Source organism: Phyllostomus discolor, chromosome 7, assembly GCF_004126475.2.
Source record: "Phyllostomus discolor isolate MPI-MPIP mPhyDis1 chromosome 7, mPhyDis1.pri.v3, whole genome shotgun sequence".
Lineage (NCBI taxonomy): Eukaryota > Metazoa > Chordata > Mammalia > Chiroptera > Phyllostomidae > Phyllostomus > Phyllostomus discolor.
The window spans coordinates 91,140,189-91,166,005 of NC_040909.2; the positions used below are offsets into that span (position 1 = coordinate 91,140,189).

A 25,817-nucleotide genomic window follows, 5' to 3' on the forward strand; every position below is an offset into this window, starting at 1 on the left:
TATTAATGGAACACAGATGAAGGATAGTAACTTCTCACCACCTTGTGACTGAGATACCAGGGGGAACCTATCAAATGACAGTATAACCAGCCAAGCCAAGAAGATTATACAGAAAGAAAAAGAATACCAAAACATTATTAAAATAAAAAATGTTAGAAGAGTGAGGAAAGGATAATCAAGTTTACAGTAACTTGCAAGATTAAAAAAAAAGGAAAGAAAAACAGAAGATGTAGTGCAGGAGAGATAAATTTGGAGTGGAAAGAATAATATTAGGATGAATGGAAGAGAAACATAAGGGATTGCGAGATAAAAATAATAGCAATTGAAAAATAAAATGTCACGTAAAACACAAGATAAAATCAATCAACCAACAACAGCCAGAGAAACCTAACAAAGCCAAAAAAAAAAAAAAACAGACAAAGAAACAAACAAAAACAAAAACAAAAACAAAAAACCTCTTATTGGTTTCTAACTGGCCAGTTTTTCTGATCTTGCTGGCTTCAACTGGCTGAGGGACCTTTAAAATCCTTCTCTCTCTCCCAGCCAGACCTCAGCTGGTTTGTCAGGAAGCCTAGGCGCTCCAGCACACACCAGCTCTCTGGATCTCACTTCCACGTTCTTCCGGACTCCGGGGTCCTGCAGGTTTCCAGCTCTATGATCCCGGGAGGCACCTGCAACATTTTTGGATTCACTGCGCCCTCCCTGGGAATCATAAAAGGGCGCACCCCTCCCCCAAACTTTTGAGATTCGGGGTCTAGGATCGCCCTAAGCGCCTCGCTGCGTCCCTTCCAGCATCAAAGCGCGCGAGAGTCAGTCATCCTGTCGGGGCACGCCAAGCAGTTTCCAGCTCCATGTTCCCCACCGAACCGCACTGCGCCCAGGTGTGGGGTGCCTTTCCCTGCTCCCCGGGTCAGGCTGGTTGGAAATCTCTGAGCCACTACTGTAGAAACGCACCAAGTGCCACGTCCCTCCCGGGATCTCAGCGCGTGATTCAGGCCTCCCTATGGGGCCCGAGCGGAGCCGGCCCGGCTCTGTGCTCTCCACGGATCTGCACTTCCACCGGGCTAGGGGTGCGGGCGCTCTTCCAGGCTGCCCCGGGTCCTGTCGGCTAGTGTCCCTCACTCCTCCCAGGCCTCTGGGCGGGTGTTCACCGTCCTTGGGCTATTTTTTCCCAGTCCAACTGTCCAATCTGTTCCTTTTAGCAACGTTCTCCCCTGGAGTTGCTCACCCCCAGTATTCCGGGGAGGGAGCAGCGGCTTCTCTCTCTCGGGCGCCCTGGGGCAGACCCTGGAGCACCCCGGGCGGACCTGGGGTCTGCACACCCCTAGACCCCGTGCTGATCCCTAGGCCCCTTTTGTCCTGTAGCAGACTTCTTACTGTCTGGTTTTCCAGTGAGTGCAATAACTTTTGATGTCCTGCTTTCAAAAGTGATTCGGTAACCTAGTCCACTTGCTCTGTTTCTCCACCGATCCGCGAGTTTCTCTCCTCTTCACAGAAGCCGAGAAAAACGCTGCCTAGAGTAAAGCCGCCATCTTAGACCCCCCTCAATCATTATTTAATAATATGTTATTCAGTCTCCATGTACTTGAGTGTTTTTGAGTTTTTTTCTTGAGGTTGATTTCTAATTTCAAGCCATTGTGATCCAAGAAGGTGCTTGATGTTAATTCAGTTTTATTGTATTTGTTGAGGTTTGTTTTGTAGTGTAGCTTTGAAAATGTTTGATATGTGTTTGAAAAAAAATGTATATTTTGCTTCTTTGAGTTGAAAGATTCTGTATAAGTCATTTAAATCCATTTGAATCTAGAGTGTCATTCAATGCCACAATATGCTTTTGATTTTTTGTTTGGAGGCTCTACCCATTGTTAACAGTGAGGTGTTAAATCCCCTAAATGACCATGTTGCTGTTGATATGTTTCTTGAAGTCCTCCAATGTTTTCCTTATTTTTTGCGGTGCTCCTGTGTTGGGTGCATATATGTTTACAAAGATTACATCCTCTCTTGGACTACTCCCTTAAGTATTATGTAGTAACCTTATTTGTTCCATATTATAACATTGTTTTTGAAGTCTATTTTGTCTGATATAAGTATTGCTACCTGTGGTTTTTGTTCATGTCAGTTTGCTTAGAATATTTTTTTCAGCTCTTCACTTTCAGCCTGTATAGGCCTTTTGTTTTGATTTGTGTCTTTTGTAGGCAGCTATATGCAGGTTGTGTTTTCTTCTCCATTCAGCTACCCAGTGTCTTTTGATTGGATCATTTAATCAGTTTACATTTAATGTTAACACTGATAGCTATTTATTCATTGCATTTTTCCCCTTTGTACCTCTGTTTCTCACTCTCTCACTCTTTTCCTTCATCTTTAAAGCAGTCCCTTTAGCATATTTCGTAATGCTGATTTGGTGGAGATGCACTCTTTTAGCCTCTTTTGTCTGGAAAGCTCCTTATTTTGCTTCCATTTTAACTGAGAGGCTTGCTGGGTAGAGTAGTCATGATTGCAGACCTTTGGTTTTCATTACTTGGAATATTTCATGCCATTCCCTTCTGGCTTGGAGTGTTTCTGTTGAGAAGTCAGCTGCTAGCCTTATTGGGTCTCCCTTGTATATTACTTCCTGTTTCTCCCTGCTGCTTCTAAGATTCTCTCTTTGTGTTTAAATGTTGCCATTTTAATTATGATGTGCCTTGGGGTGGGGCTTTTTGGGTTTATCTTGATGAGGACCCTCTGTGCTTCCTGGACTTGCATCATTTTTTCTCTTATCAAGTTAAGGAAATTTTCTGTCATTACTTTTTAAACAGGTTTTCTGTCCCTTGATCCTCTTCTTCTACTTATAGTATCTCTATGATATGAATATTATTATCTTTTATGTTATCCTGCAGCTTCCTTAAACTGTCTTTGTTCTTTTTGAGTCTTTTTTCATTTGTTGCTCTGTCTGGGTTTTTATTTTTTCTACCTTGTCCTTCATCTCGCTGATTTGATCCTCTGCTTCATCTACCCTGCTTTTAATTCCTTCTAATGTATACTTCATTTCAAATATCATATTCTTCTTTTCTGCCTGGCTCACATTCATAGTTTCTATGCCCTTTTTCATGCTGATGTAGTTACCAGTAAGTTCCTTGTAGCTTCCCCAGAGTTTCTTGTCATTCTTACTGAATGCCTTGAGCATCCTGATAAGCATTATTTTGAATTCTATGTCTGATAGATTTCTTGTCTCACTTTCATTTAGCACCCTCTCCTCTCCTCTCCTCTCCGGGGTTGTTTCTTTGTCTTCCCACTTTAGATAACTCTTCTTGTTTATTTCGGCATAAGATTGATCTTCTTTGACATCCTGTCTTTGTGGGGTGAACTTATGTGGTAGGAGACCTGTGGGAATTAGTGGTGCAGTCTTCCTGATCTCTCATGCTGGATATTCTTGGGATGTCCTTTATGCTGTTTATGTAGGCTCTCTCATTGTCATTGGGTTTTGGTTGTTGTTGGGTCATTCTTTGGTGAGTTCTTCCCTCCAGTTGGCTTACTGAGTGTCACAATGCCCACCATGTCTTGTATGCAGTTGTACAGGTGCTGCCAGAACAAAACAATACAACCCAGGAAACCAAATCCACACCTGCAAAAATAACCCTCACCCACAACCAAACTATCAACAACAAATAAGCCAATATTAATAAAGGTGGAAAGAGATTAAGACTATTATAAGAAAGGAGAAACAAATATGAGGTGAATAACATAAAGGAAAATGATATTGAGAGGGTAGAGGGAGGAGGAATAATAAGAGCAGGGAATAGAAACAAGGCAAAGAAAGAAAGCAATGAACATTTACATTGTAAATAAAAACAGAAGGAAGAAGGCAAAATGAAGTAAGAAAAGGGAAGAGTATAATATGAGGTTTAAGAAAAATTTTTAAAATATTAAATAAATTGGAACAAAATTAATAAATACATACACCCAGAAATACCAATGCCAAATGAGCAAAGATTAATGAAGGCAGTAAGGAAATAAAAAGAAGAAACAAAGAAGAAAAAGCTTATGAGATACCTAAAAGAAAGAAATTTGATTTTGAGAGGATAGAGGGAGAAGAAATAATAAGAGTGAGGAATGGGAACCAGGCTAAGAGAGGGAAAAAGTAAAATTTAAAATGTAAAAAGAAAGGGAAGAAGGAAGGCAAAATAAGTAGAAGTAGGGAACAGTAAAATTTGAAATTTGAAATACAAAAATAATGAGCATCTAGGAATAAAATGAAGAAATGCAACAACCACCCCCATATCAACAACCAATGAGCAAAGATTAATAAAGGTGGAGAGAGAATAAGGATATAAAAATGGGGAAAGGAACGTGAAATAACTAATAGGAAGAAAAATTGTTTTGAGAGGGTGAAAGGAGAGAGGAGAAACAGTAATAATGTGGAATAGAAACAAGTTGGAGAAAGAAAAAATAAAATTTAAAGGAAAAATGAAGGGGAAGGAAAAAGACAAAATGGAGTAAGAGGAGGAGTAAAATATGAGATATGAAATAAACTGAAATTAAAAGTAGTAAAATAATAGGAACAAATTTAAAATAAAATAAAAATGTTAAAAAGCTATACAAGAAAAAAATAGTTGCATAATAAAGAAGACTGTGGTGGAATTCATCTTAGAAGAGTCTGGTGTTTGCCATAGTCTTCTGTTTCTGGATCCTTCCCTGGTAATGTGAGGTGGTGTCCTAGTTTAGCCCTGAGCAGCCTGTTTGAGATTGCGAGTGATTCACAGTTTGAGCCTGTCTCCTTCAGGCTGGGCAGGTTCCCACTGTTCTGCCCAGCACAAGGGCATTCCATCAGCATAAGGCCCAGGAGTGGTTTGCCTAATGTTCGAGAGCACAGACAGTACCACTTTCAAATGCCTCCAGAGGGGACTTCTGGTGTGATCAGGAGGGTGGTATCCTTGGATCACCCCTGGTGGGTGCTGTTCAGTCTTCAGGGAAGATGGTGGGAGTGTTTTCCCTCCCTCTTGCTACATGTCTTTGTCTGTCCCAAATTATGTCCAATAATGTATGGTTTCTGGTGTATTAGCTGTCTGTTTCCTGTCAGGGGCAATCTGTGCAAAAGGGGCAGCTCTTTCCTGCTTGCCACTGGCAGCAGCTCTAATAACTGAGGCTGAACAAGGGCCTGAACACCTTTTGTTATGCCAGTCTCTAATTTCTCTGCTCTCCTGGTTTCAGTGAATCAGGTCTGGAGAATCCAGTGTAGTTCACAGTGTCTTATAGAAGTTTGGAAAAGGTTCTTGCAGAGCTCCTCCTTCTTTCCCCTGCTAATATGCACTAAGCCAGGGGCTCCTGATCTATAGAGCCTGCAATCCTGCAGGTGGGGGTTGGGCACACCTGCCTGTGATGGGATCTGCCTGGCTGCTACAAATCTCAGGCGTTCAGTTCTTAGCTGTGCAGACCCCAGCCTGCTGCACTTGTAGTAGACTTAGGCCTGACCTCTCAACAGCTGTGCTGGGTCAGGTCCTACAGTCCCTTTAGTGTGACACTTTCTGGTCTTACTTTCAGCTGGACTCAGTGGGACCGAACTGCACTTTCACTCTGGTTTCTCTGTTGCAAGGAAGAGCTGCTGCATGTGTGCACATGCAAGCACAGGATCCTCGCTGAATCTCAAGTCTTGCCTCAGCTCCTCTTTTAAAAGAGTCTCTATGTGGCCTGCTCACTGCAGCACTGAGCCTTGGGCCAGTTTTCATGTGCTCCATCTCCCCAGATAGCACAAAGTCTCTCTGGGCAGGGATGGCCAAAGCCTGCCACTGCCTCCCACAGTTCTAGATAGAGTTTCTCTCTGGAATTCTCCCAGATGGCACTGCAGCTATGGATGTCCTGCTCACTGTGTGTGTGTAGCCTAAGTCTCCCAGACTTTGTCTATCTTTCCAAGTGTCTCCCAATTAAGGTTGGCAGTTTCCCTGTGTGGGACCAGCATCCTGCTTTGGAAGGGGAGGGAGCCACAAAGCTGCATTTTCTTACTTATCTCTTCTCTGCTGCAGGCACCTTGCACAGGGCATTTCCCCCTCAACTTATAAAATCTCTTACTGGATAGTGCAAAGCATCCTCTGTACTCGTTGCCTTCGAAAATTCGTATCAGCTGAGATTCCATTCATTGTCCAGGTCACTTATCAGAAGATGAGCCAAAAATCCATTCTCGGGGCACAAGTGAGTGGGCTCAGCTTCCTCCTACTCAGCCACCATCTTTGTAATTACATTCTTTATATTATAACTCGTTTAGTGATACGGTTGACTAAAATTCTCTATCTGAAATTTGGGTTGTGGATCTCTTTTAGTTAAAATGCATATGCTTTCTTGGTCTTAAGAAATTGTATCGACATATAACAGGCATTTTATTTTTCACTTTCACTGTATCTGACAGTAAAACACTAGGCTAGAGTGACTTTACTCTTGAAAACACAATAGAACAATCATCTTAACTGCTCGCACTTGCACGTGGTTGGAAGCTATAGTAAGGCTTGCTTATCATCTCCAAAGGGATTTAAGATGCGTTCAACCTTTAATGTAAGGTATGACCAAGCCATTGCCATTCCTTAAATACCTAACAGTGCCTCAGTCCAGCTAACTGCTCAACAAACATTTTATTGTATAAATTAAATTGAATAAAAGCATTAATGTTTCCAGGGTGTCTGCCATTGTATATTTGGAAACATTTCTTATAGGCAAACATACTTGTGTTCAAATGAAATGATGCTGATCTTATAACAAATGTTTCTATTTCTGTTATCATTAAATTGTTATGCTGTAGAAGTAAATCACTTTAATAGATTTTGATGTAGCAGAGATTCAAATTTGCAACAAATAGCATGCAATTTGCTAAAAACAATCGTAAGGTTGTTAATTTATAGAAATAAACAAGCCTCAAAATAACATGTGCAGAACTTGTCACTAAATATGAATGCAAAGGAAGAAAAGGAGTAGGAGTTGTAGGAAAAATAAGTTAAGCATGATCAGTATACCAAAGACGCATGTATACGCAGACACAGCTCACACTAGCAGGATTTTTGGTCATGGGCAAGAGTTTAGTTTGTAGAAAAGAGGAAATATTTTCATTCCAGATTTATCTAATTTTGCCTCTTTGCTCAAAATATATTTCTACATATGCACATAACTTAAAGATAATTCATATTTTTAGAAAGTTGTATATGAAGCATACAGGTAGGCTAGATACACACAATGCTAGAGCAGTGGGTTGAAAAGTACAAAATTTACTGAAAGTGAGGCAGGATAGTAAATTTGGGAAAGTGGAACTCCTTGGCAAGTGGAATGGAGGAACTGAGATAGATAGTTGCTTCAAATTAGTCTCATCCAGCACTCTGACTCACCTCCCTCCTTTTTCCTTGCAGGACCACTTAAGCATTAAGCCCTCAGGACAATGAGATTCTGATCAGTATCACATAATGGTAGGAACAGAGCCCCCAGTCTGGGAGGCCTGGGAGCTCCCATTGGGAGAAACCATTTTTGGTCAAACTTGAGATAACATCTAGGCCTCAGTTATGTTCCAGCTCAGGCCCAGAAAAATAGCAAAACCAGATGAAGTGACACTATGACTGACAGGGTCAGATTTGATGACAAATTACCCCCCACCATAGGGCAGACAGATCAACAGAGATCCAACCCTGAAAGGACATGCTCAAAAAGCTGATGAATATTCTATAGAGATGCTCCCCTAAAATTCTTACCTTTAGAAAACAAATAAAACCCCTTAAGTCAAAGGACCTAGGGAAGCTCTGTCTAGAGCATGCCTGTGCCTTACCTCCCTTCTATTCTTAGGCATGTGTCTTTGCTTTATACCTGCTAAGTACTCAGGGACCTTCTTAATGCATCTGTAGCTATTGTTTCCTGAATCCATGCAGCTCACCTGGCTCACTTTTTCTGAATCTGTAACTTTATTTCTATAAGGCCAAAGCAGCTCTTTGAACCACCCACTCAATTCTTTCTTTCCAGTGAACTTTTTCTTTGCTTGCTAAATAAACTTTCTCTTGCACTAGCGTTCTTGAATTCTGTCCTGGGTGAATTCAAGAACCAAAGTTTATCATCACTGCCAACAAAAGACTTTTAAATTAAAAATGATAAATCAAATGTTTAGTAAGCCTATGCCTCAGGATTGTGAACTTAACAAGGGCTTTCAGTTCTGGGTTCGCTAGAGTGGGCTGGGAGGTATTTCCCTTCCTTCAGGCCAGTTTAAGTTTTAATATAACCCCAAACATTTAGGCTTTGGTTGACTAGTTTTTCCTATGGGTTGTCCCTGTTAAGAACAGAGTGTTGAGGTATATTTCAGAATAGTTCCTTTCCCTCACAAGGAGATTGTTCTTTGCTATTTACTGTGGGAACATGGTTATGACTCTGGAGGTAAAAGTCCAAAATGTGTGGGTCCCCTTTATGACTGGCTCCTCCTGGAATTTTAACTCTTAGACTTGTCCACACTGAGTTTCCAGCAATTCATCAATTACAGTTCAGATTTTGTACCAGGAACTGGTTCCCTAATGAGGGAACCAGTTTCTGCTGGTTTCTGCTGGTGAGTCTCTGCTCCAGTAAGCAGTGACTCCCTGTATTTGTCTATCTCTCTCTCCAGTCTTTGGGACCACAGTTATTCTGTGTTCTCACTTTTCTTACAGATCCGAAGAGAGTTGTTGATTTTTCAGTATGTTTAGCTTTTTACTTGTTAAGATGGTGTGGTGACTTCTGAGCTTCTTACATACAGAACTTGGAACTGGAAGTCTAAATCATGTTTTATGTAATAAAAAATGTTAAATAAACTCATTTTATTTTTATTTTTACTTTTTATTTTTAAAGATTTTATTTATTTATTTTTAGAGAGGGGAAAGGAGGGAAACATCAATGTGCAGTTGCCTCTCACATCCCCACTATGAGGAACTGGCCAAGCAATCCAGGCATGTCCCCTCAACTGGGATTCAAGCCCTTGACCCTTTGGTTTGCAGGCCGGTACCCAGTCCACTGAGCTACACCAGCCAGGGCAAATAAACTCAATTTAATAAAATTATGAGATAAGTTATTTGGTTTGAATTTCCTAGCAAATGGTCTTACATTTCACTGTTATTGTAGTCCATGGTCTATTCATTAACTTTTATCTCTACAGCATGACTTGAAGAATGAATATACAGAGGAACTTAGGATAGCAACAAAGATTTTCTCCCCACTTAGGAGAAAACAAGCTTTAATACAGCAATAAATTGTCAAGGGATACATTCTGGAAAAGGTGGATGAATAGCATTAGTAATGCTCCAGTATATAGAATACTTATTACTAGAATGTGGGTACCACAGAGGAGAGATTCTTGTTTGCTTTATTTATTAAATTATCTTAAACTCAAGCCCTGGCTGGCATAGCTCAGTGGATTGAGCGCGGGCTGGGAACCAAAGTGTCACAGGTTCGATTCCCAGCCAGGGTACATTCCTGGGTTGCAGGCCATAACCCCCAGCAACCGCACATTGATGTCTCTCTCTCTCTCTATCTCTATCTCCCTCCCTTCCCTCCCTAAAAATAAATAAATAAAATCTTTAAAAAAAATATCTTAAACTCTTCAACAAGGCCTGACATTTGGTAGGTTATCAACAAATGTTGAATGAATGAAAAGTTAAAATATCACTTGGTGATAGCAACTAGTAAGTAATCTTTCTGCAATAGAGCCAGGTGGAGGGAAATGGGCATAAGTGTTACTTTAGGTTGCAGAGATGTTTGTATCAAATATTCCAACATGGCTTTGCCAGTTGGTGTTTGTTGTTAATGTGTAGGAGAACACACAGACTACAACATGACCCTTTGTACTGAATCTATCTCTGTTTTTTAGAAGAGAAAGAAGTGTTTATTAGCATCAATGTTCTCCTTACACAACCTGCATTTTGCTCAAACAGTCCAATTCTTGAAATCCTTGTTTTTAAAGATAAACTCTACATCATATTTTATTTCAATACATTTTTAATATCTTTACTGTTACTTTATTACTGTTGTCCCAATTTTTCTCCCTTTCTCATCCCCCACCCATCCTACCCACCTCACCCCTACAGTCAATCCCCACATTGTTGTTTGTGTCCATGGGTCATTCATACATGCTCTTTAACTAGTGCTTTCCTCTTCTTTCCACCATTATCCCCTTCCGCCTCCACCCTGGTCACTGTCAGTCTGCTCTATGTTTCCATGTCTGTGGTTCAACTTTGGTCATTAGTTTATTTTGTTCATTAAATTCTTCTTATATGTGAGATCATACGGTGTTTGTCTTACACCTCCTGGCTTATTTCACTGAGCATAATGCTGTCCAGTTCCATTCACATTGTTGCAAAAGGGAGGAGTTCCTCCTTTCTTTCTGCTGTTTAAATACACCACCACTTTTTGATCCACTCATTTACTGATGGGCACTTAAGCTATTTCCAGCACTTGGCTACTGTAAACAGTGCAGCTGTGGACAGGGGTGCATAAGTTCTTTTGAATTGGTGATTCAGGATTCTTAGGGTATATTCCTAGCAGTGGAATTGCTGGGTCAAAAGGTAGTTCCATTTTTAGCTTTTTGAGTAAATTTCATATGGTTTTCTACAGCAGCTGTACCTGTCTACATTCCCACCTTTATGGAACTAGGGTTCCCTTTTCTCCACATCCTTGCCAGTACTCGTTGTTTTAGATTTATTAGTGATGACCATTCTGACTGGTGTGAGGTTATATCTCATTGTGGTTTTGATTTGCATCTCTCTGATGGCTAATGATGTTGAGCATCTTTTCATACGTCTATGGGCCATCTGTATGTCCTTCTTGAGAAAGTGTTTATTCAAGTCCTTTGCCTATTTTTTAATTGGGTCATTTGTCTTCCTGGTGTTGAGTTTATGAGTTCTTTGAATATTTTGGAGATCAACCCATTGTCCAATGTTTCACTGGCAAATATGTTCTCCCATGCACTCAGTTCCCTTTTCATTTTGATATTTGTCTCTTCAGCCATGCAAAAGCTTTTTTAATTTGATGTAGCCCCATTTGTTTATTTTTTCCTTTATTTTCCTTTCTTAGGATATATATCAGCAAAAATATTGCTATAATATCTTACATTTTGCTGCCTGTGTTTTCCTCTAGGACTTTTATGATGTCACAATTTCCATTTAACTCTTTTATCCATTCTGAATTTATTCTGGTATATGGTATAAGCTGGTGGTCTAGTTTCATTTTTTTGCTTGTACCAGTCCAGTCCAGTTCTCCCAATAATATTTATTGAAGAGGTTATTTTTACTCCATTGTATGCTCATGCCCCCTTGGTCAAATATTAATTGACAGAAGAGACATGGATTTTTTTATGAGCTCTCTATTCTCTTCCATTGATCTATAAGTCTATTCTTATGCCAGTACAAGACTGTTTTGATTATAGTGGCCTGTTTTTAACTTCCCATATTCATCTTATTAATCTGTTTGTATTTGGACTAGTGAAAAGGCAGAGATTTTTAAATAAAATAAGAAAAGGAAATAAAAGAAACACCAAAGGCTTATTATTTTTGAATGTAGTTGTTTTAAATTTTATTTTCATTCTTTTCACTAATAGTGCTTAAACAAGGGTTAAAAATGATATGATTTCTCAAGTTCTTGCAGTCTGTCTGATGAAACAAATATGCACACATCAGTGACCTAGAGAACAATAGAAAATTAGTAATTCAATTCAAGTTATAGTTTGACTGCTTAGGCGAGGGCTCAGGAGAGGCAGATTGACTTGAGTAGAGTAGGTGAATCATGAGAAATTTCCTGTATAGGGGAAAAAACATATCAAATGATACATTTACAAGAGAAAAACATAACAAATTTATGTAATTTAAGTTTTATGTGATACAGGAACCTTCTCAAGGAAATGAAGACCTAAAGGAGTATTTAAACTTTAGTGTTTTTATGCTAGGTTTGTTTAAGAATGGAGAGCTATAGAAAAATGTGAGGACAGAAGAGGCTCTGAACTAAGTGTAGTAAACTGGGGAAAAGAGAAAGACCTATTCACCCATATTCCTCTTAATGTCCCTCTGTCTTCAAAGATAATGTTGCTCCTTTCCTCTTGGTATAGGGAGGCTACCTCTTATATGAAGATCTTATGACCTGCTTCAGGAGAAAGTCAGGAAATCCTTTCTGTACCCTCTAGTTTACAACTTCCCTCAGCTTGAAATATTCAAGATACCATGGTGTCATTTTTTGAGGTAGTATGTCCTGAACTCCATCCCTGGAATAGTGACTTCAGAGGGAATAATACCATTTTCAATTATCAAAATAAAGAGGAAAAGACATTACCTGAACAAATTATGAGATTAAAAATTAACACAAAAGAACTTCCTTTAGAGCTAAGATTTATTGAGTTTCCACTGAAGAGTAGAAACTGAGCATTGCTAATTTTGTATTTGATATAGTAAGACATGCCCCCTCTCCTCAGGGAGATTTTGATCTAGATCAGAAACATGTAATCAATAATTACACTAAAGTGTGAAAGTGCCATAAGAGGTTAACTATGAAATTCAGAGTTGATAAGGAAAGAGATGCGTTCGGGCAAGGGTTTTCAATTGTGTGAGTGATGGACAATTGACTGCTCTTTTATGTAAAATGTCACCCATTTTTAATAGGATATCTGTTCTAAGTCTGAGCAGATGGTGGGCTGATAAGGATATCAGAGTTCTTAAATCTGGCCTTTATGTAGGAGATGGACTAGTTTATAGAGAACCTCAAGTTTTTAAGAATAACTATGAGATTTCTATAACAAAGCACAATTTGACTCAAAAGCATACAGTTTGTCCTGAAATACTAGCATGTTTCAGTATGCTTAGTTCAGTTGATTAACTTTTTTAGCCAAAATAATGCATGTGTGTGTTATCTTCATTTCTATCCAGTTCAAAAGTCAGTTTTTTATAGATCAGTAATGCCAGGGTTCCTTTTATTTTATTCTTTCTCTTTTCTTTCATCCTTAGATGGTACCTAGGTTCAAAAGTCTTAAAAAACATCATGGCTAAGGACCACTGGACATAGCTCTTCTTCAGGCCCACACTTGTCTCTGCTGTAGTATGGCTTATTTGGTTTCTTATTGACATGTATTTTAGTCTGAATATTTTGAGCAAAATCATGGGGGTTGAGATGCCTATCTAGCCTTTGATCTCAAGGTTTCCAACTCTGGCCAACTTAGAGCAAGTCTACCCCTTTTCCAGGTCACATGTTTTCTCAGTACTTAGGCCTGCCATTGGGGAATAGGATAATTTCAGTACCCTGTGATTTTTTTCATGTGGGCTGTATAGTAGCTAGGAAGCTATATCAGTGTCTACTGCTATGATTTCTCCCTTATACATTTCTAGTTCTCCTGGATAGCCCCATGTTACCCTGGTACTATGCAGAATACTAGGATTTTCTAAGGGAAATTTATAAATTTCTTGAGGTAGCCCCTCAGTTCATAAGGTTTTTACTCTAAAATATATGAATATTTCACTGCTTTTTATTTCTTCGCATTACCAAGAATCAACTTCAGTTGGGGTTTGAAGTTGATTGAGGGCATTCATTTTCTTTTCTAGGCCATTTACCTCTTGCCTCCTTCTCCTAGCACTAGATGGGATTTTCCTCTTTTTGTAGGGTGGAAATATTCTCTATGTCATATATAGTATATACCTTTCAGTAGCTTTATCATGTAAATTCTATGGTGTCTAGTCCTCCAGGCTTGGCTCTAATATATAAAATCAAATTTTGGAATTTCTTCTGACAACTATTTTATCTCTGAAAAAAGCTTGGTTTTTCAAATTAAAAACATATTTCTTCTGATTTTGTATTTGGTAAAGTGTTATTAAAACCCTTCTATTTGGGAATTCAAAGTTGGACAAAGATTTATTTGTTCTAGGCTACATCCTACTTACTCATGACACAGTGAGCTTTATTGACCCAGTAGGTGGGAGAGACTGCTAACAAGGAGCAATGGAAATATATTGGTTTAATATGCCAACAATATTATCCTTACTTCAGCTAGTGGTTGTAGTGATTAAGACATGAGGTGATATGGGCCCGAAATTTGGGAAATAACAGTGAAACTGAAGAGCTTGGGTCCAGTTGGACACAGACTGATATGACCTTTCTGCACTCACCTTTGTCTCTTTGTTGTGCAGCAACATCAAAAAGCTTGTTCATCATGCACCATGCTGCCTGTTGCCTCTCAACTTTTGTTCATACTGTCCCTCTTCCTGAAATTCCCTACCTTCCACTGTCTCTCACTTTCTTCTATTTAGCTTAGTTGTTATTTAACACTCAACTTAGCTTCATGTTCTCCAGGAAGTCCTTCCTGATTCTCCTGATGTTAGTGCCTTTTTTTCCTCTTCTTAAATCCAAGGAATCCATCTCTATCCTGTTGGTCTTACATGCTATCATTATTATTTGTATATTTATTATGTTGCATATGAATAATTCGAAGCCTGAGTTTTATTTTATCCATAACAAGATAAAATAGAAGTTGCTTAATTCATATCTATATGATGAAAGAGTGACAGACAACAGACACTTGGTTCTTACAAAGAAGAAGCTCACATTTGAGGACAGAGATCAGAACACAATTGTCTTTTACAAATAATGTGAGTTGCTACTGGAAATTTTAATTTATTCTCACAAAATTTGAACTCATAAATCTTAAAATGTTTGTAAGGCCATAAAATGTGAAAAAATGTGAAATTTCTAATATTAGATTATGAATGATGTAAAAAGAGAAAGGTGATTTTGATTATCTTTGTATAGATTACTTCTAGATTTCTCATTCTTGAATTTTTGCTATACAGTCTTTGAGTAATTTATGTGAACTTGATTTACTAGTGACCATTCAATCCAGAAAATATGGGCTAGCACAGAAAATTGATTTATGTTTAAATGTAAATGAACTTATGGTAAGAATTTTCCTCTTTCCATCATTATATTATTTTCCAAAAGGAAACTTTCACATTTTACTGTTCTCTATTCACCTATCAAGATGGACAACACTGGAACAAAAGACAGCATCCCTCCATCCTCTTCAGTTGAAGTTTCTCTGTGATTCAGAGCCCTTTTCTCCAAGGTATACACCATTGCCTCAGCCAATTATGTCGTCTCTGGTTCTGGATCTTATGCAATAGGGTGAAGTGCATTGGGAAATTTATGCATATGTTTCTAGATTTGTCATGAGGCTTTGAAAATGAGGCAAAATTTTATTCTTGTGAAGTATTGGTTTTAAATTCTGTCCTTCAGTGTTTGCTCATATTTATGAAATCATGTTATATTGATTATAGGGTACAGGAGATATTGACTGCCATTTTAAAATTAAGAAGAACTTTGAAAATGCATCTGTAAGCCTGGAATCTATAAAGAGCCCAGGGTTGTTTGTTGGACTTCAGTCAGATGGACAGGCAAAAGCAGTTATTTACACCAAGAATGGGAATGTTTTCTTCTATCCACAAGTCATCAAATGTACGTTTAATTTGAAATACTTTGTTGTTTTGCTTTGTGATGGTTTATGTACAGTGATAGTTTCATCATATTTTTTCTCAGGAAATTTCTGCTGTTAGGCTTTTTATAGTTGTTATTCAAGAAGCAGTAAAAAGCAAAGACTACTTAACTCAGGTTCTGATATTTAATGATAGGTATGAAGTTTTTGCTATATCACACTACTTTATAGTTTTAAAAATTGGGTGTGTGCATTTGTGTGTGTGCGTTTGCGTGCTTATATTTTGCTATTTAAGGATATCTCCATGTACACTGAGAAGGATGAAGCTATTGAAAACATTCTCAGCCTCATTACTATTAATTTTTAATAATCATAGTAGAAAAGGAGATAGGAAAGATCAACACAAAAGGTATTTGAATTAAAAATAGGATTTGGATAAAAAGTTTAAGGGTAAGACAGAAAACTGGTTTTCATATTTAAGTTCAGGGCCTCTAGCAAATTGAAATAAGGTTCTGAAGCCTTTAGTTAAACAATTAAACTTAGTATGTATTTGCTTGAACACCAAGGTTAATGAGGTAACTCTGTTCTGCTCTTAAATTATTTCAAAATATAGCTTGCAGTTTAATTTTTTCTTGGTAGAATCCCATGGATTTTTAACTTTCTCAAAATCTGGAAGATTTTCTTAGTCAGTCTGACTCATATTTAACTTCTTTCTTATCAAAGACTACCTATTATTTATATGTAATTTAATGTTTATATAAAATCTGTAGGGTATTTTATATTTATATAGGTATTATTTATATAGGGTGGCAAAAGTAGGTTTACATTTGTGAGTACATGAAACAGAGTGTTCATTCTTGTATTATTATTTATTAATTATTGTCATTATTTACTTGTATTATGACTGTAAACCTACTTTTGTCCACTCCTATATATATATTACATATTTATTTATATAAAATATTGTACAGAAGATGTTTTAAACTAAGAGTAAAAAGAGGTTGATTTTAACATGATGGTATATCTGGTCCTATCCTTTGTGTTATCTGCATCAACCCCTTTTTAGTCTTTAGTTGCCATATTTAAATTGTGTGCCAATTGTTGGGCAAGTGCACCTTAACTTGCTGCCATCCACACCACCACAGGCTGGCAGAGAGAGGCTCTCCTACTCAACACAATGGGTATGCTATCTGTCTCTGGAGCTATGGAGAGAAACTGATGGTTTTAGGGACAGCAGAAAGATACAGCGTGAAGTAGAAGGAAGCAGTGAGAAATAGCTAACATGGAAGAGCAACTGTGTAGGAAGAGCACAGGAAAAAAGGAAAACTAATACAAAAGAAGGGGTAGTGAAGAAAAGATGAGAAAAAAGAGATATGTATGAATAATTAGAAAAGAACATGAGTAGAAGAAAAAATAACTTGTGACAATACACATGACAGAGATAATAAAAGGCCATGTTTGTCAAAAGAGGCTCTACAATGTAGTTCCTTTACCAGAACATGACTAACTTGAGTTTTCTTCTTTATGTACAAGCTGTGTTAACATCAAAGAGCTTTTGTTTCTGTGTCTATGTAGCCAGGATAATAGTAATATCTTTCCTATTTACCCGGTTGAGCTGCTGGAGATTTAAGTGAGTTAAGTGCCTATGAAAGTACTTGTTTCAGCAATAATAGCTAACATTCACAGGCTGTTATTTTGTAGCAGTCACTGAAAAGCACAGGTTACTTTATTTCATATGACTTTGAAAAGTATTTATACTATTTTTATTGCCTTTTGAGACTGTACTCTTATTATTTGCACCAAAACTATAGAAATATTTTTGAAAAATAATTGAATATCTTCAGTTATTGTGACTTAATTTTATAAGCTTAGAGAAAATTGGGCCAGGATTGATTTTATATTGATTAAACTGGTTGATAGCTATAAATATTTTATATAAATTTCCCCTTTATGATTTTTATTACAATATATATAATTGTGTAAATTTTTGACAATTTACCCATGTAATCTATCCAGAAATAAAAATTATATTTTGATATATATTTTTAATGATTTTTATGAAGGTCTGTTGTATATATTTATCTGCCTTTTTCTCTAAATATACTAAAAGTATAATTTTAAACAAAAAATGGGCTGCAGTCTTTTATATATAAAATAGTTTTTTGATTTTTACTTTAAAAAACAAATTATTTTCATCAATACACATAGTGTGGCTTTGGCACTAGTTGTCCATCCTGTGGGGAATTGCCTAGAGGTTTCTGTTTGTCCTGGCTGTACAGAGCTTTCTCTTGTCCTGACTTTGGACTCTCAGGTATCATACTTAGCTCTCAGAAATTATCCTTAGGATTAGATGAAAATTCCTTTGATTAATAAATTTTTTCTATTTGGATTTGGATTAACCCATGAGGATAATTATGGAAATTTGTGTTAGTTAAATTAACATTTATGAAAGTTCTACTGAAAAGTAGACCTACATTGCAGGTAACTATTTTCACTTGAAAACAATAAATAGGATTGTTCAAGTATATTATAAAGCTATAGACCTCAGCACTATAAAGATTGCTTCTCTTCAGTAGTGTTCCCTTATCCTTGAGGGACATATTCCAAGACTGCCCAGTGGATGCCTAAACCCACAGTTAGTACTGAACCTTATCTATACTATGTTTTTTCCTATGATAAATTTTAATTTCTGAATTAGGCACAGTAAAAATTAACAATAACATAAAATAGAACAATTATAGCATTGTACTATAATAAAAGTCATGTGAATGTGGCATTAAGTAAAATAAGGATTATCTGATCACAAACACTGCACTATTTGACAGTCAGTTCCTTAAGTGATGAGCAATCAGGTAGCCCATACAATGGGGAAACCCTAGACAAAAGGATGAACCATGTCCTAGGTGCCATAGAGCAGGGCAGTCCAATATTTTATCATTTTTTGAAGAATGGCCCCAAATTTTAAAATATATGAATTATTTATTTCTGAAATTTTTCAATCATAATGTTGGCCATGGTAACTGAATCCATGAAAAGTAAAACTGCAAAATAGGGGGATTTACTGTGTTCCAAAGGATTCTAGACTTTCAGATTAAAAGGAAACTTAAAATTTCTAGCCCCATACCTTCTCACTGACTGTTTTCAATCTGCAAAAATGACTACAGCACCATTTTGCAGTGATGTGACATTTTTAGTCCAATGTATTATATATGGCTCATAAATGTTTTGTCATTATCTGAGAATTCAAGAACATGGATAAAGTCTTTGGTTAAGATTTTCTCTCCCATGAATTTGGTAGGAAGAAGCAATGAATAGAATTAAAGGCACGAAGCCCATTTTATAGGAAGTGGTATAAATATTATACATAGAAATACCTGTTGACGTGGCCTTCAAGCAAGAATGGAACATTATAAGTTAGGTAACCTTTCGTGGCCTCGGCTGACATTTTCAAGGTTTGGGCTGCCTTGAAGTACTGTGTTTTACGTGTTACCTGTTAATAATCTCAGAATCTCTGAAGATTGATACTGAAAGTCCACAAAGTAGTTCTCCGTCTGTTACTGTAGACATACAGATTAGCCTAAAAGTTCTTATTCATCTAGGGAATCTCACCACCAGTATCATAAATGTCTACATTTGTATAGAAATAGACTGTTCCAAGAGATGTTAGCCCTACAGATGTCATTTCTAATATAGTAAGGAAACTTTTTGTTTTCATAAAGACAATAATGCCTGAGACATTGCTATGGAAATTTTATTGGAGCATTGTGAGTCCTAAGAATTCTGAGTAAGCACCAACATTTCTTCAGAATACAATTTTAGTAATATTTTCTCACTTTCACTAGATGAGAATCACCAGGTTAAAGAAATCCATGTGTGCCCCATGAGCCCTTCAACTTCTACAAGTTTATTTCCCCCACCTAGGACTGTAATGAAAGGGTGCCTGCAGAATCAGTTGCTACAACTCCTCTGAAGGATTTATTTTGTCTCTAATTAATCATTAGACTCTGCATGCTTGAACAAAAGATAGCACACAGAATGGCTGGTCTACAAAGACTGCTGTTTGCTGTATTGGTGTGCACCATTGGAAATTCTGTGCGTACAGATATTTGTCCTTTCTTTTACCCATGTTTTTCCTTAATTTTCTAGGTAATGCCTAATTTTATGCCATATCAGAAAAACAAAAATGTTGACAAAAAATAGAAAGTATATATATTGGTCTTTGCTCCCTGGTTCTGGCACAGAGCCCCTGATCCTGCCCCTGACACAGGGTTCCTAAAGCCCTTATGAATTCCTAACTGGTAAGAGCACAAGGAGCTTCTTTTTTTTATTAAGGCAGCTCTGGGTGGGCTCCTGAATGGAAACTGATCATCAGAAAGATCAAGCTATGATTAGAAGCTTGGAATTTCTAACCCCACTCACCAGCTTCAGAGAGGGTAGAGGGGCAGGAAGTGGTGTTAATCATGCTTATGTGAGCAAACCTCCATGAAATCCCAACAGTTTGAGATTTGGGGAGCATCCAGGTTGGTGAGCACATCCACGTACCAGGAGTATTATGTACCCCAGCTCCACAGAAGCTCCTGTGGTCAGGACCCTTTCAAGTTCATCCTGTATCCTTTATCAGAGTCTTTAATAAATTTGTAAATGTGTTTCCCTGAGTTCTGTGAGCTGCTGTAGCAAATTAAAGGAACCGATGAAAGGGTATGTGGGAACCTTGGGTTTATAGCCTATTAGGTGGAAGCACAGCTGACAAATTGGATTTGAAATTGACATGTGAAGTGGGGACAGTCTTGTGGGACTGAGCCCTTAATCTATAAACTGATGCTATCTTTAGGTAGATTATGTTAGAATTAAGTTAAAATGTAGAACACCCAGCTGGTATTGTAGAATGGTTTGGTGTGGGGAAAACCTCAACATATTTGGTGACTAGAAGTTTCAGTAGTAAAGTTTCCATATGAAAGCAGAGAAGACACACAGGAGGAAAGACTAGTTTTTCTCATTCACACACATTCAAATATCTTGGTGAAATGGACCTTGTCTTTGAGCTGCCAATTCCCTTACAAAGCTATTGATTGTAAGGTATGTGAAACTCTTGAACCAGATACTAAGCAGATGTTTAACAGCTATTGTGTCAACTTATTCCTTATAACAGTGAAGAACAAGCCACAAAAATGGATTTGGATTCAGATCTGGAACACCTGGGTTTTATTTTCATATGTAGTAGCATGTCCCCAATTAAATTAATTAACACAACTTATGAGAATAAAATTGCACCACAGTAAGAACTTTTAGTCTGAATCTGTAAACCTTTTAAAATTTTGAGTATTTAAAAGTATATTTTGAGTAAATACATATTGGGTAGAATGCATAAGTGTGCATTCTAGGTGGGAAGAAGCTCGTGGCCTTTAGCTTTCAAAGGGATCAATGACTTGGAAAGTGTGAAGGAACTCTGTGAAGTTGCAGAATGTTTATTTAAAAGTTTGTAGTGCCCCAAATTATTTTATTACTTTTAGAATCTTTGCTGTCTATGTATGATAAAGTGAACTTTCCCCATACCAAAAAAAAAAAAAAAAGAAGAATATATCCTACTTGAAACTGCTGAAAGTTTTGAGCTGTTTGTATTTCAGTATAGAGAGAGAGAGCAGTCCAACTCCACAGTTTTTTTTAAAACAGCAAACTTTCACAGTGTTCAGAAATACAGAGTTGAAATTTTCAGGCGTCTTTAGCAATCAAGGGACTTGAAGGATTAGATAATGGTAGAAGGAGAAGAGTAAGGCTGCATTTCAAGAGACTCCAGTGGAGATCTTCCTGTGGGGCAGGTACCTGTTTTCCTCCAGCCTCCTTAGAAACCTTCTCTCTATGCTGCTTGGTCTGGCAAGGCTCATGAGCCCATGGAAGGCACTGCTCTGTCCTTTTATTTTTATTTTTTTAATATTTTATTTATTTAATTTTAAAGAGAGGGAAAGGGAGAAACATCAATGTGTGGTTGTCTCCAATGAGCCCCCAACTGGGGACTCGGGCTGCAACCCAGGCATGTGCACTGACTGGAAATTGAACTGGCGACCCTTTGGTTCACAGGCTGGCACTCAGTCCACTGAGCCACATCAGCCCAGGCCCTGCTCTGTCCTTTTAATGGACCTCAGATATGTAGTGATGTCCCCTCCTCTTTTGTTTCTGGTGTAAGTGATTTCTCTCTTTTTTGTTTTTTCTTAGTTAACCTGATTAAAGTCTTATTGATTTTATCCATCTTTTCAAAGAAACAGATTGGTACATCTCTTGCAATTTAAATAGAGTTGATAGATTTCTGGAAGACAAGCAATACCTCTCATTCTTTCTTCTAATCATTTTGGACATATCACTTAACTTCTCTGTGACTAGGTTTCTTTACCTACAATGTCGTGAGGATTTGATTTAATTAATTAACTGCATATTGAAAAGTTATAATAAAAGTCATTTTGCCTCACTACCATTTTGGCTGTGCCAGCTAGCTTGTGCTACAAAACTTCTGCATCCTGTTGTTTGTGAGTTTACATTTATAGTAATTGCTGTGAACCTTATATTGATATATACAAGAAATTATGAAGAGATCTGACTTCATTCATTCACATGATCATTACTATACAGGGTCTGCAGAGAAGGTTGTCAGTGGATTATCTGGTTGTATGGATGATTTGGAATTTCATTCTTTCCGTTGATCTAGATAATAAGCCCACCTTTATAATTCCATTTAATGAGACCACACTGTGTAGGTATTATTTAAAGACCTGTGGATCAAGATTACTTGTGACTTTCCATTAACTTCAATATGCTGTTAACTTTTTTGTAGAACATCTAGGTAACAGTGAACATATCCGAGTTCTATAAGTATCATAACAGAAACTTAAATTATGCACAGTAATTATGCACAATAAATCTCTTGCCCTGATTCCAGCCCAGTTTTATGGTATCAGCCATCTTCTGTATAGAAACTGTGAGGCTTGGGGTATTCATAACCTGAAAAACTGCAAGACTGAAGATACTGTTCAACTGTTACATTTTCATTACAATTGGAGGGATTTCAAGTTCAGGCCTTATGGAAGTTTTTATTAAAATATGTTTGGAAAATTTATTTATGCTTCACCTAGTCTGCTGAGATTATTTAAGTTTCAAAATATAAATAAAATATTGTCACATATCCAATTCATCACATCCTGAATATATATATATATATATATATATATATATATATATAATCTTGTTTAGATTATATATATATATATATATATATATAAAATCTTGTTTAGAAAAAATATTACAAACCTGTGTTTTAGATAATAAAATAAACTTTATGGATTTAAAATATACATGCCATAATAATATGACATTGTCATTGTGTAAGTTTTAGCTGTTTTACTTTCTAAATAGCTGGTGTTTAATAAAACAAAAATGTATGCTCATGTGCTCTATAGAGTTGTAGCCTTTCTATCTGGTGGATCTTTATGTTACTAAACTGTTGGTAATAATGAGACACTGTATGAAGTGAATAAAATAATCATTCAATTCTAGGTACACATACTTTTTGCTAGTATTCTCAGCTAGAAAATTCTGATTATTTTACTTTCATCCCATGTTTTATTTTATGCTGTGGTCAATAATTTTCAATTTCTTTTTAAATTATGAAAGTGAGAAAAGGAGAGTACAATGGTAAGAGTTATTCCAGTTCAGAGTTGGTTGTGAATCTATTGGAGGTCCATTTAGTACTTGGATTTTGGTACTTGGACCTCCATCTGTGCCCAACCAGGCCCAAAGGTAGCATGGAAAGCCTACTGTACAGGACAGGAACACCCTAGTGACCTTTCCAAAAAACAGCTTCTAGGCCCTGAATTTTTATTATTAAAGCAACTACTGTGTTTATTTTTAAAAAATTGTCATTGTTTTGAGGATAAGGTAGAATCTTGAGAAGCCATTGTCAGGAGTGGAGAGAGATGAAAGATGTTTATTCCCATTTCACAGTCTGCTTAAGCCAACCCTGTTGTGCAGCCCTTTAAGTGCTTGTTTCTGGTTTTGAGGCTGCAACATTAATTGTTTTCTCTCCTGTGCTCCTGAGGTATTATGTCTGTGTGTCTATAGCACTCACCAATAGGTACCATTATTAATATGTTCTCCCTCTGGGCTCTAAGTCTTATTAATGTCAAAAGCATGTCTTATTCATTGACTTGCTTTTATGTTTATGGAAGTGACTGGAAGAGAGTTTGTCTTGTCTTTGTAGATCCCAGATGTCTACATTAATAAATAAGGTAGACCCTTAATTATGGATCTCTGAATTGGTCATAATAAAACGTTCCCTAAATTATACATTTTTCCCTCTCTAAGAGTTATTTACCCTCAGCATACATATTTCTAGTTATCTGATCTTCCTTTTAACATTTTAAAGTTTCTTTATTAGCATCAGTCTCCAGTGCCCAAGCACTGCATTGCAAATAAAACACATGGAAAAACATGTTGTTACAGAGTTTGTGTTTAAAAATCTTGTTACTGTCAGAAACTGTATCTTATAATCCTTAAAGGATGTACATGACGATAGCGTCTGGGCAGTTCTCCAGATACCAGCACTGTAATAATCTGCGCCATCACTCCATGAGATTGTTTTGCTAATCCCTGTTAGGTATAGCTATGAGGTTGTTATTCCTTCTCATGCTAACATATATTATATGAGTCATCTTAAATTATTTAGTGCAATTGTGGTATCAAGAAATATCTGCTATTATTTATTGTTATGTAGAATCAGACACCTGTATAATTTTTCATTGCTGATGAAGCCTCTAAAATCTGATGATCATAGTATGAATTAGTAGCATTTTTAAATGGCTGTACTATGACCGATCTCTAAAAATAAAACACAAAATACTTAAACTTTGAAACCCAAAATAGAAATAGCATTCATGAGCGTATATTATAAAATTGGAGTCATTATTCAACTAGGTTGGAGATATCTATTCCTCAACAAGATACCAAAACAACTAGCTTCTAAATAAAAGGCAGAAAAATAGTTAATGCTTTTTTTCATTCATAGGTACAGGTATATTTCTTTGATTCTCTTATTTTAGTAAAGTCATATGAAGTATCATTTAAATGATGTTTTTGTCAGTTTTCCCTTCAGATGAAAGCAAAACCATATTATCAAAGGAGTTCCTGTTTAGAATCTGTAAGGAATATCTTGAATAAGTCATTGGACTCATACTGTGATATTAAATTATTGCTTTGATTTACAAAGAAGTGAATAAATTTTACAGGAATACTATTCATGCATAGCCTGCCGCTAAGGATAAAAAGTTCTTTTCTGGTAACTATGTAATACAGAGTAAAAGGCTTTGACTAGGCATTGAATTGGTGACAATAGCAAAACTTAAACTTGCATAGCTGAACATATGGTGAGTTTTCTGATAAGAAACAAATGATTTTGAGAGTATGGCATCTTTTAAAATCATAATTTCAGTTGGCAGAGAAAACCCAATGGGGATGTCTGCAACACCCAGCCAAGTGGAGGAGAAGATTCGGGAGTCAAAAAAACAGAAAGAATTACCACCAGAAAATGAGGCCAGAGGTTCCTTGCTTCCTTCAACTACAAGTAAGCAACAGCTTTTTATTATTATTATTATTTTGGTTTATTTGTGCTGACTTTGTGGATAACCTCGAGAATAACACCAAGTTATTTTTAACATATAGGTTTCATTATACCACATGATCGTGCTTTTAAGCTGCTGTCTTGCTTTTTTTGTGCTTTGATTTTTATATTGTAAAACACATATACTTAAAAGTTTGCTTATTTCTTTACTTTGAATTCAATGTTATTCCTGAACAATGACTTGAAAATAAGGTAGCATTAAATTATGACATCATATTGAACTATCACCGACAAAATATTTTAGGAATATATTTTAAAAGTAACAGGAAATTCTCACCCAAGTCTAAAAACAACAAAAGTAATCTCCATTTCTTTGATATAGAAATTTAGGCATTGATAAAGTACTCTAGGCCTCAGAGGTTTGAATTTTTAGTTTCTATGCTTAATCTGATCATTTTTCTTGCTTTTAAATGTATTACCTTCAATCGGACTGAGAAGTAAAATGAATGATATCTGACAAATTCTGTGCATCAGAATCTAGTCATTTTGGGGTAAACTGACATAGTAACCACAGTCTCTGAACCATTTTTAAAAATCTATCTTGAGAAATAGATAAATTATAATGTTACCTTCAAAATGTGCTTTTTGAAAATCAGTATTGAGTGTGCTCCCTTTTTTTTTAGACAGCAACAGAAAATAGATGTCTTTTGCTGACAACCCTATGATTCTGTTGTATCAACCACAGCAAAGAGAAATTAGCTTTTTGATTTTTGCTGTATGGACAAGGCCCAGTTTTATATTCCC

At 36.8% G+C, this 25,817-nt stretch overlaps 1 protein-coding gene across 1 annotated transcript in view; it reads left to right on the forward strand.

Moving 5' to 3' along the window:
- The window catches only part of RP1 (RP1 axonemal microtubule associated), a 310,652-nt gene that overhangs the window by 125,558 nt on the left and 159,277 nt on the right, over positions 1-25,817 (forward strand). The window contains 2 exon segments of the mRNA XM_036031115.1: positions 15,258-15,435; positions 24,885-25,016. Of these exon segments, the coding sequence (XP_035887008.1) occupies positions 15,258-15,435; positions 24,885-25,016 (310 nt within the window).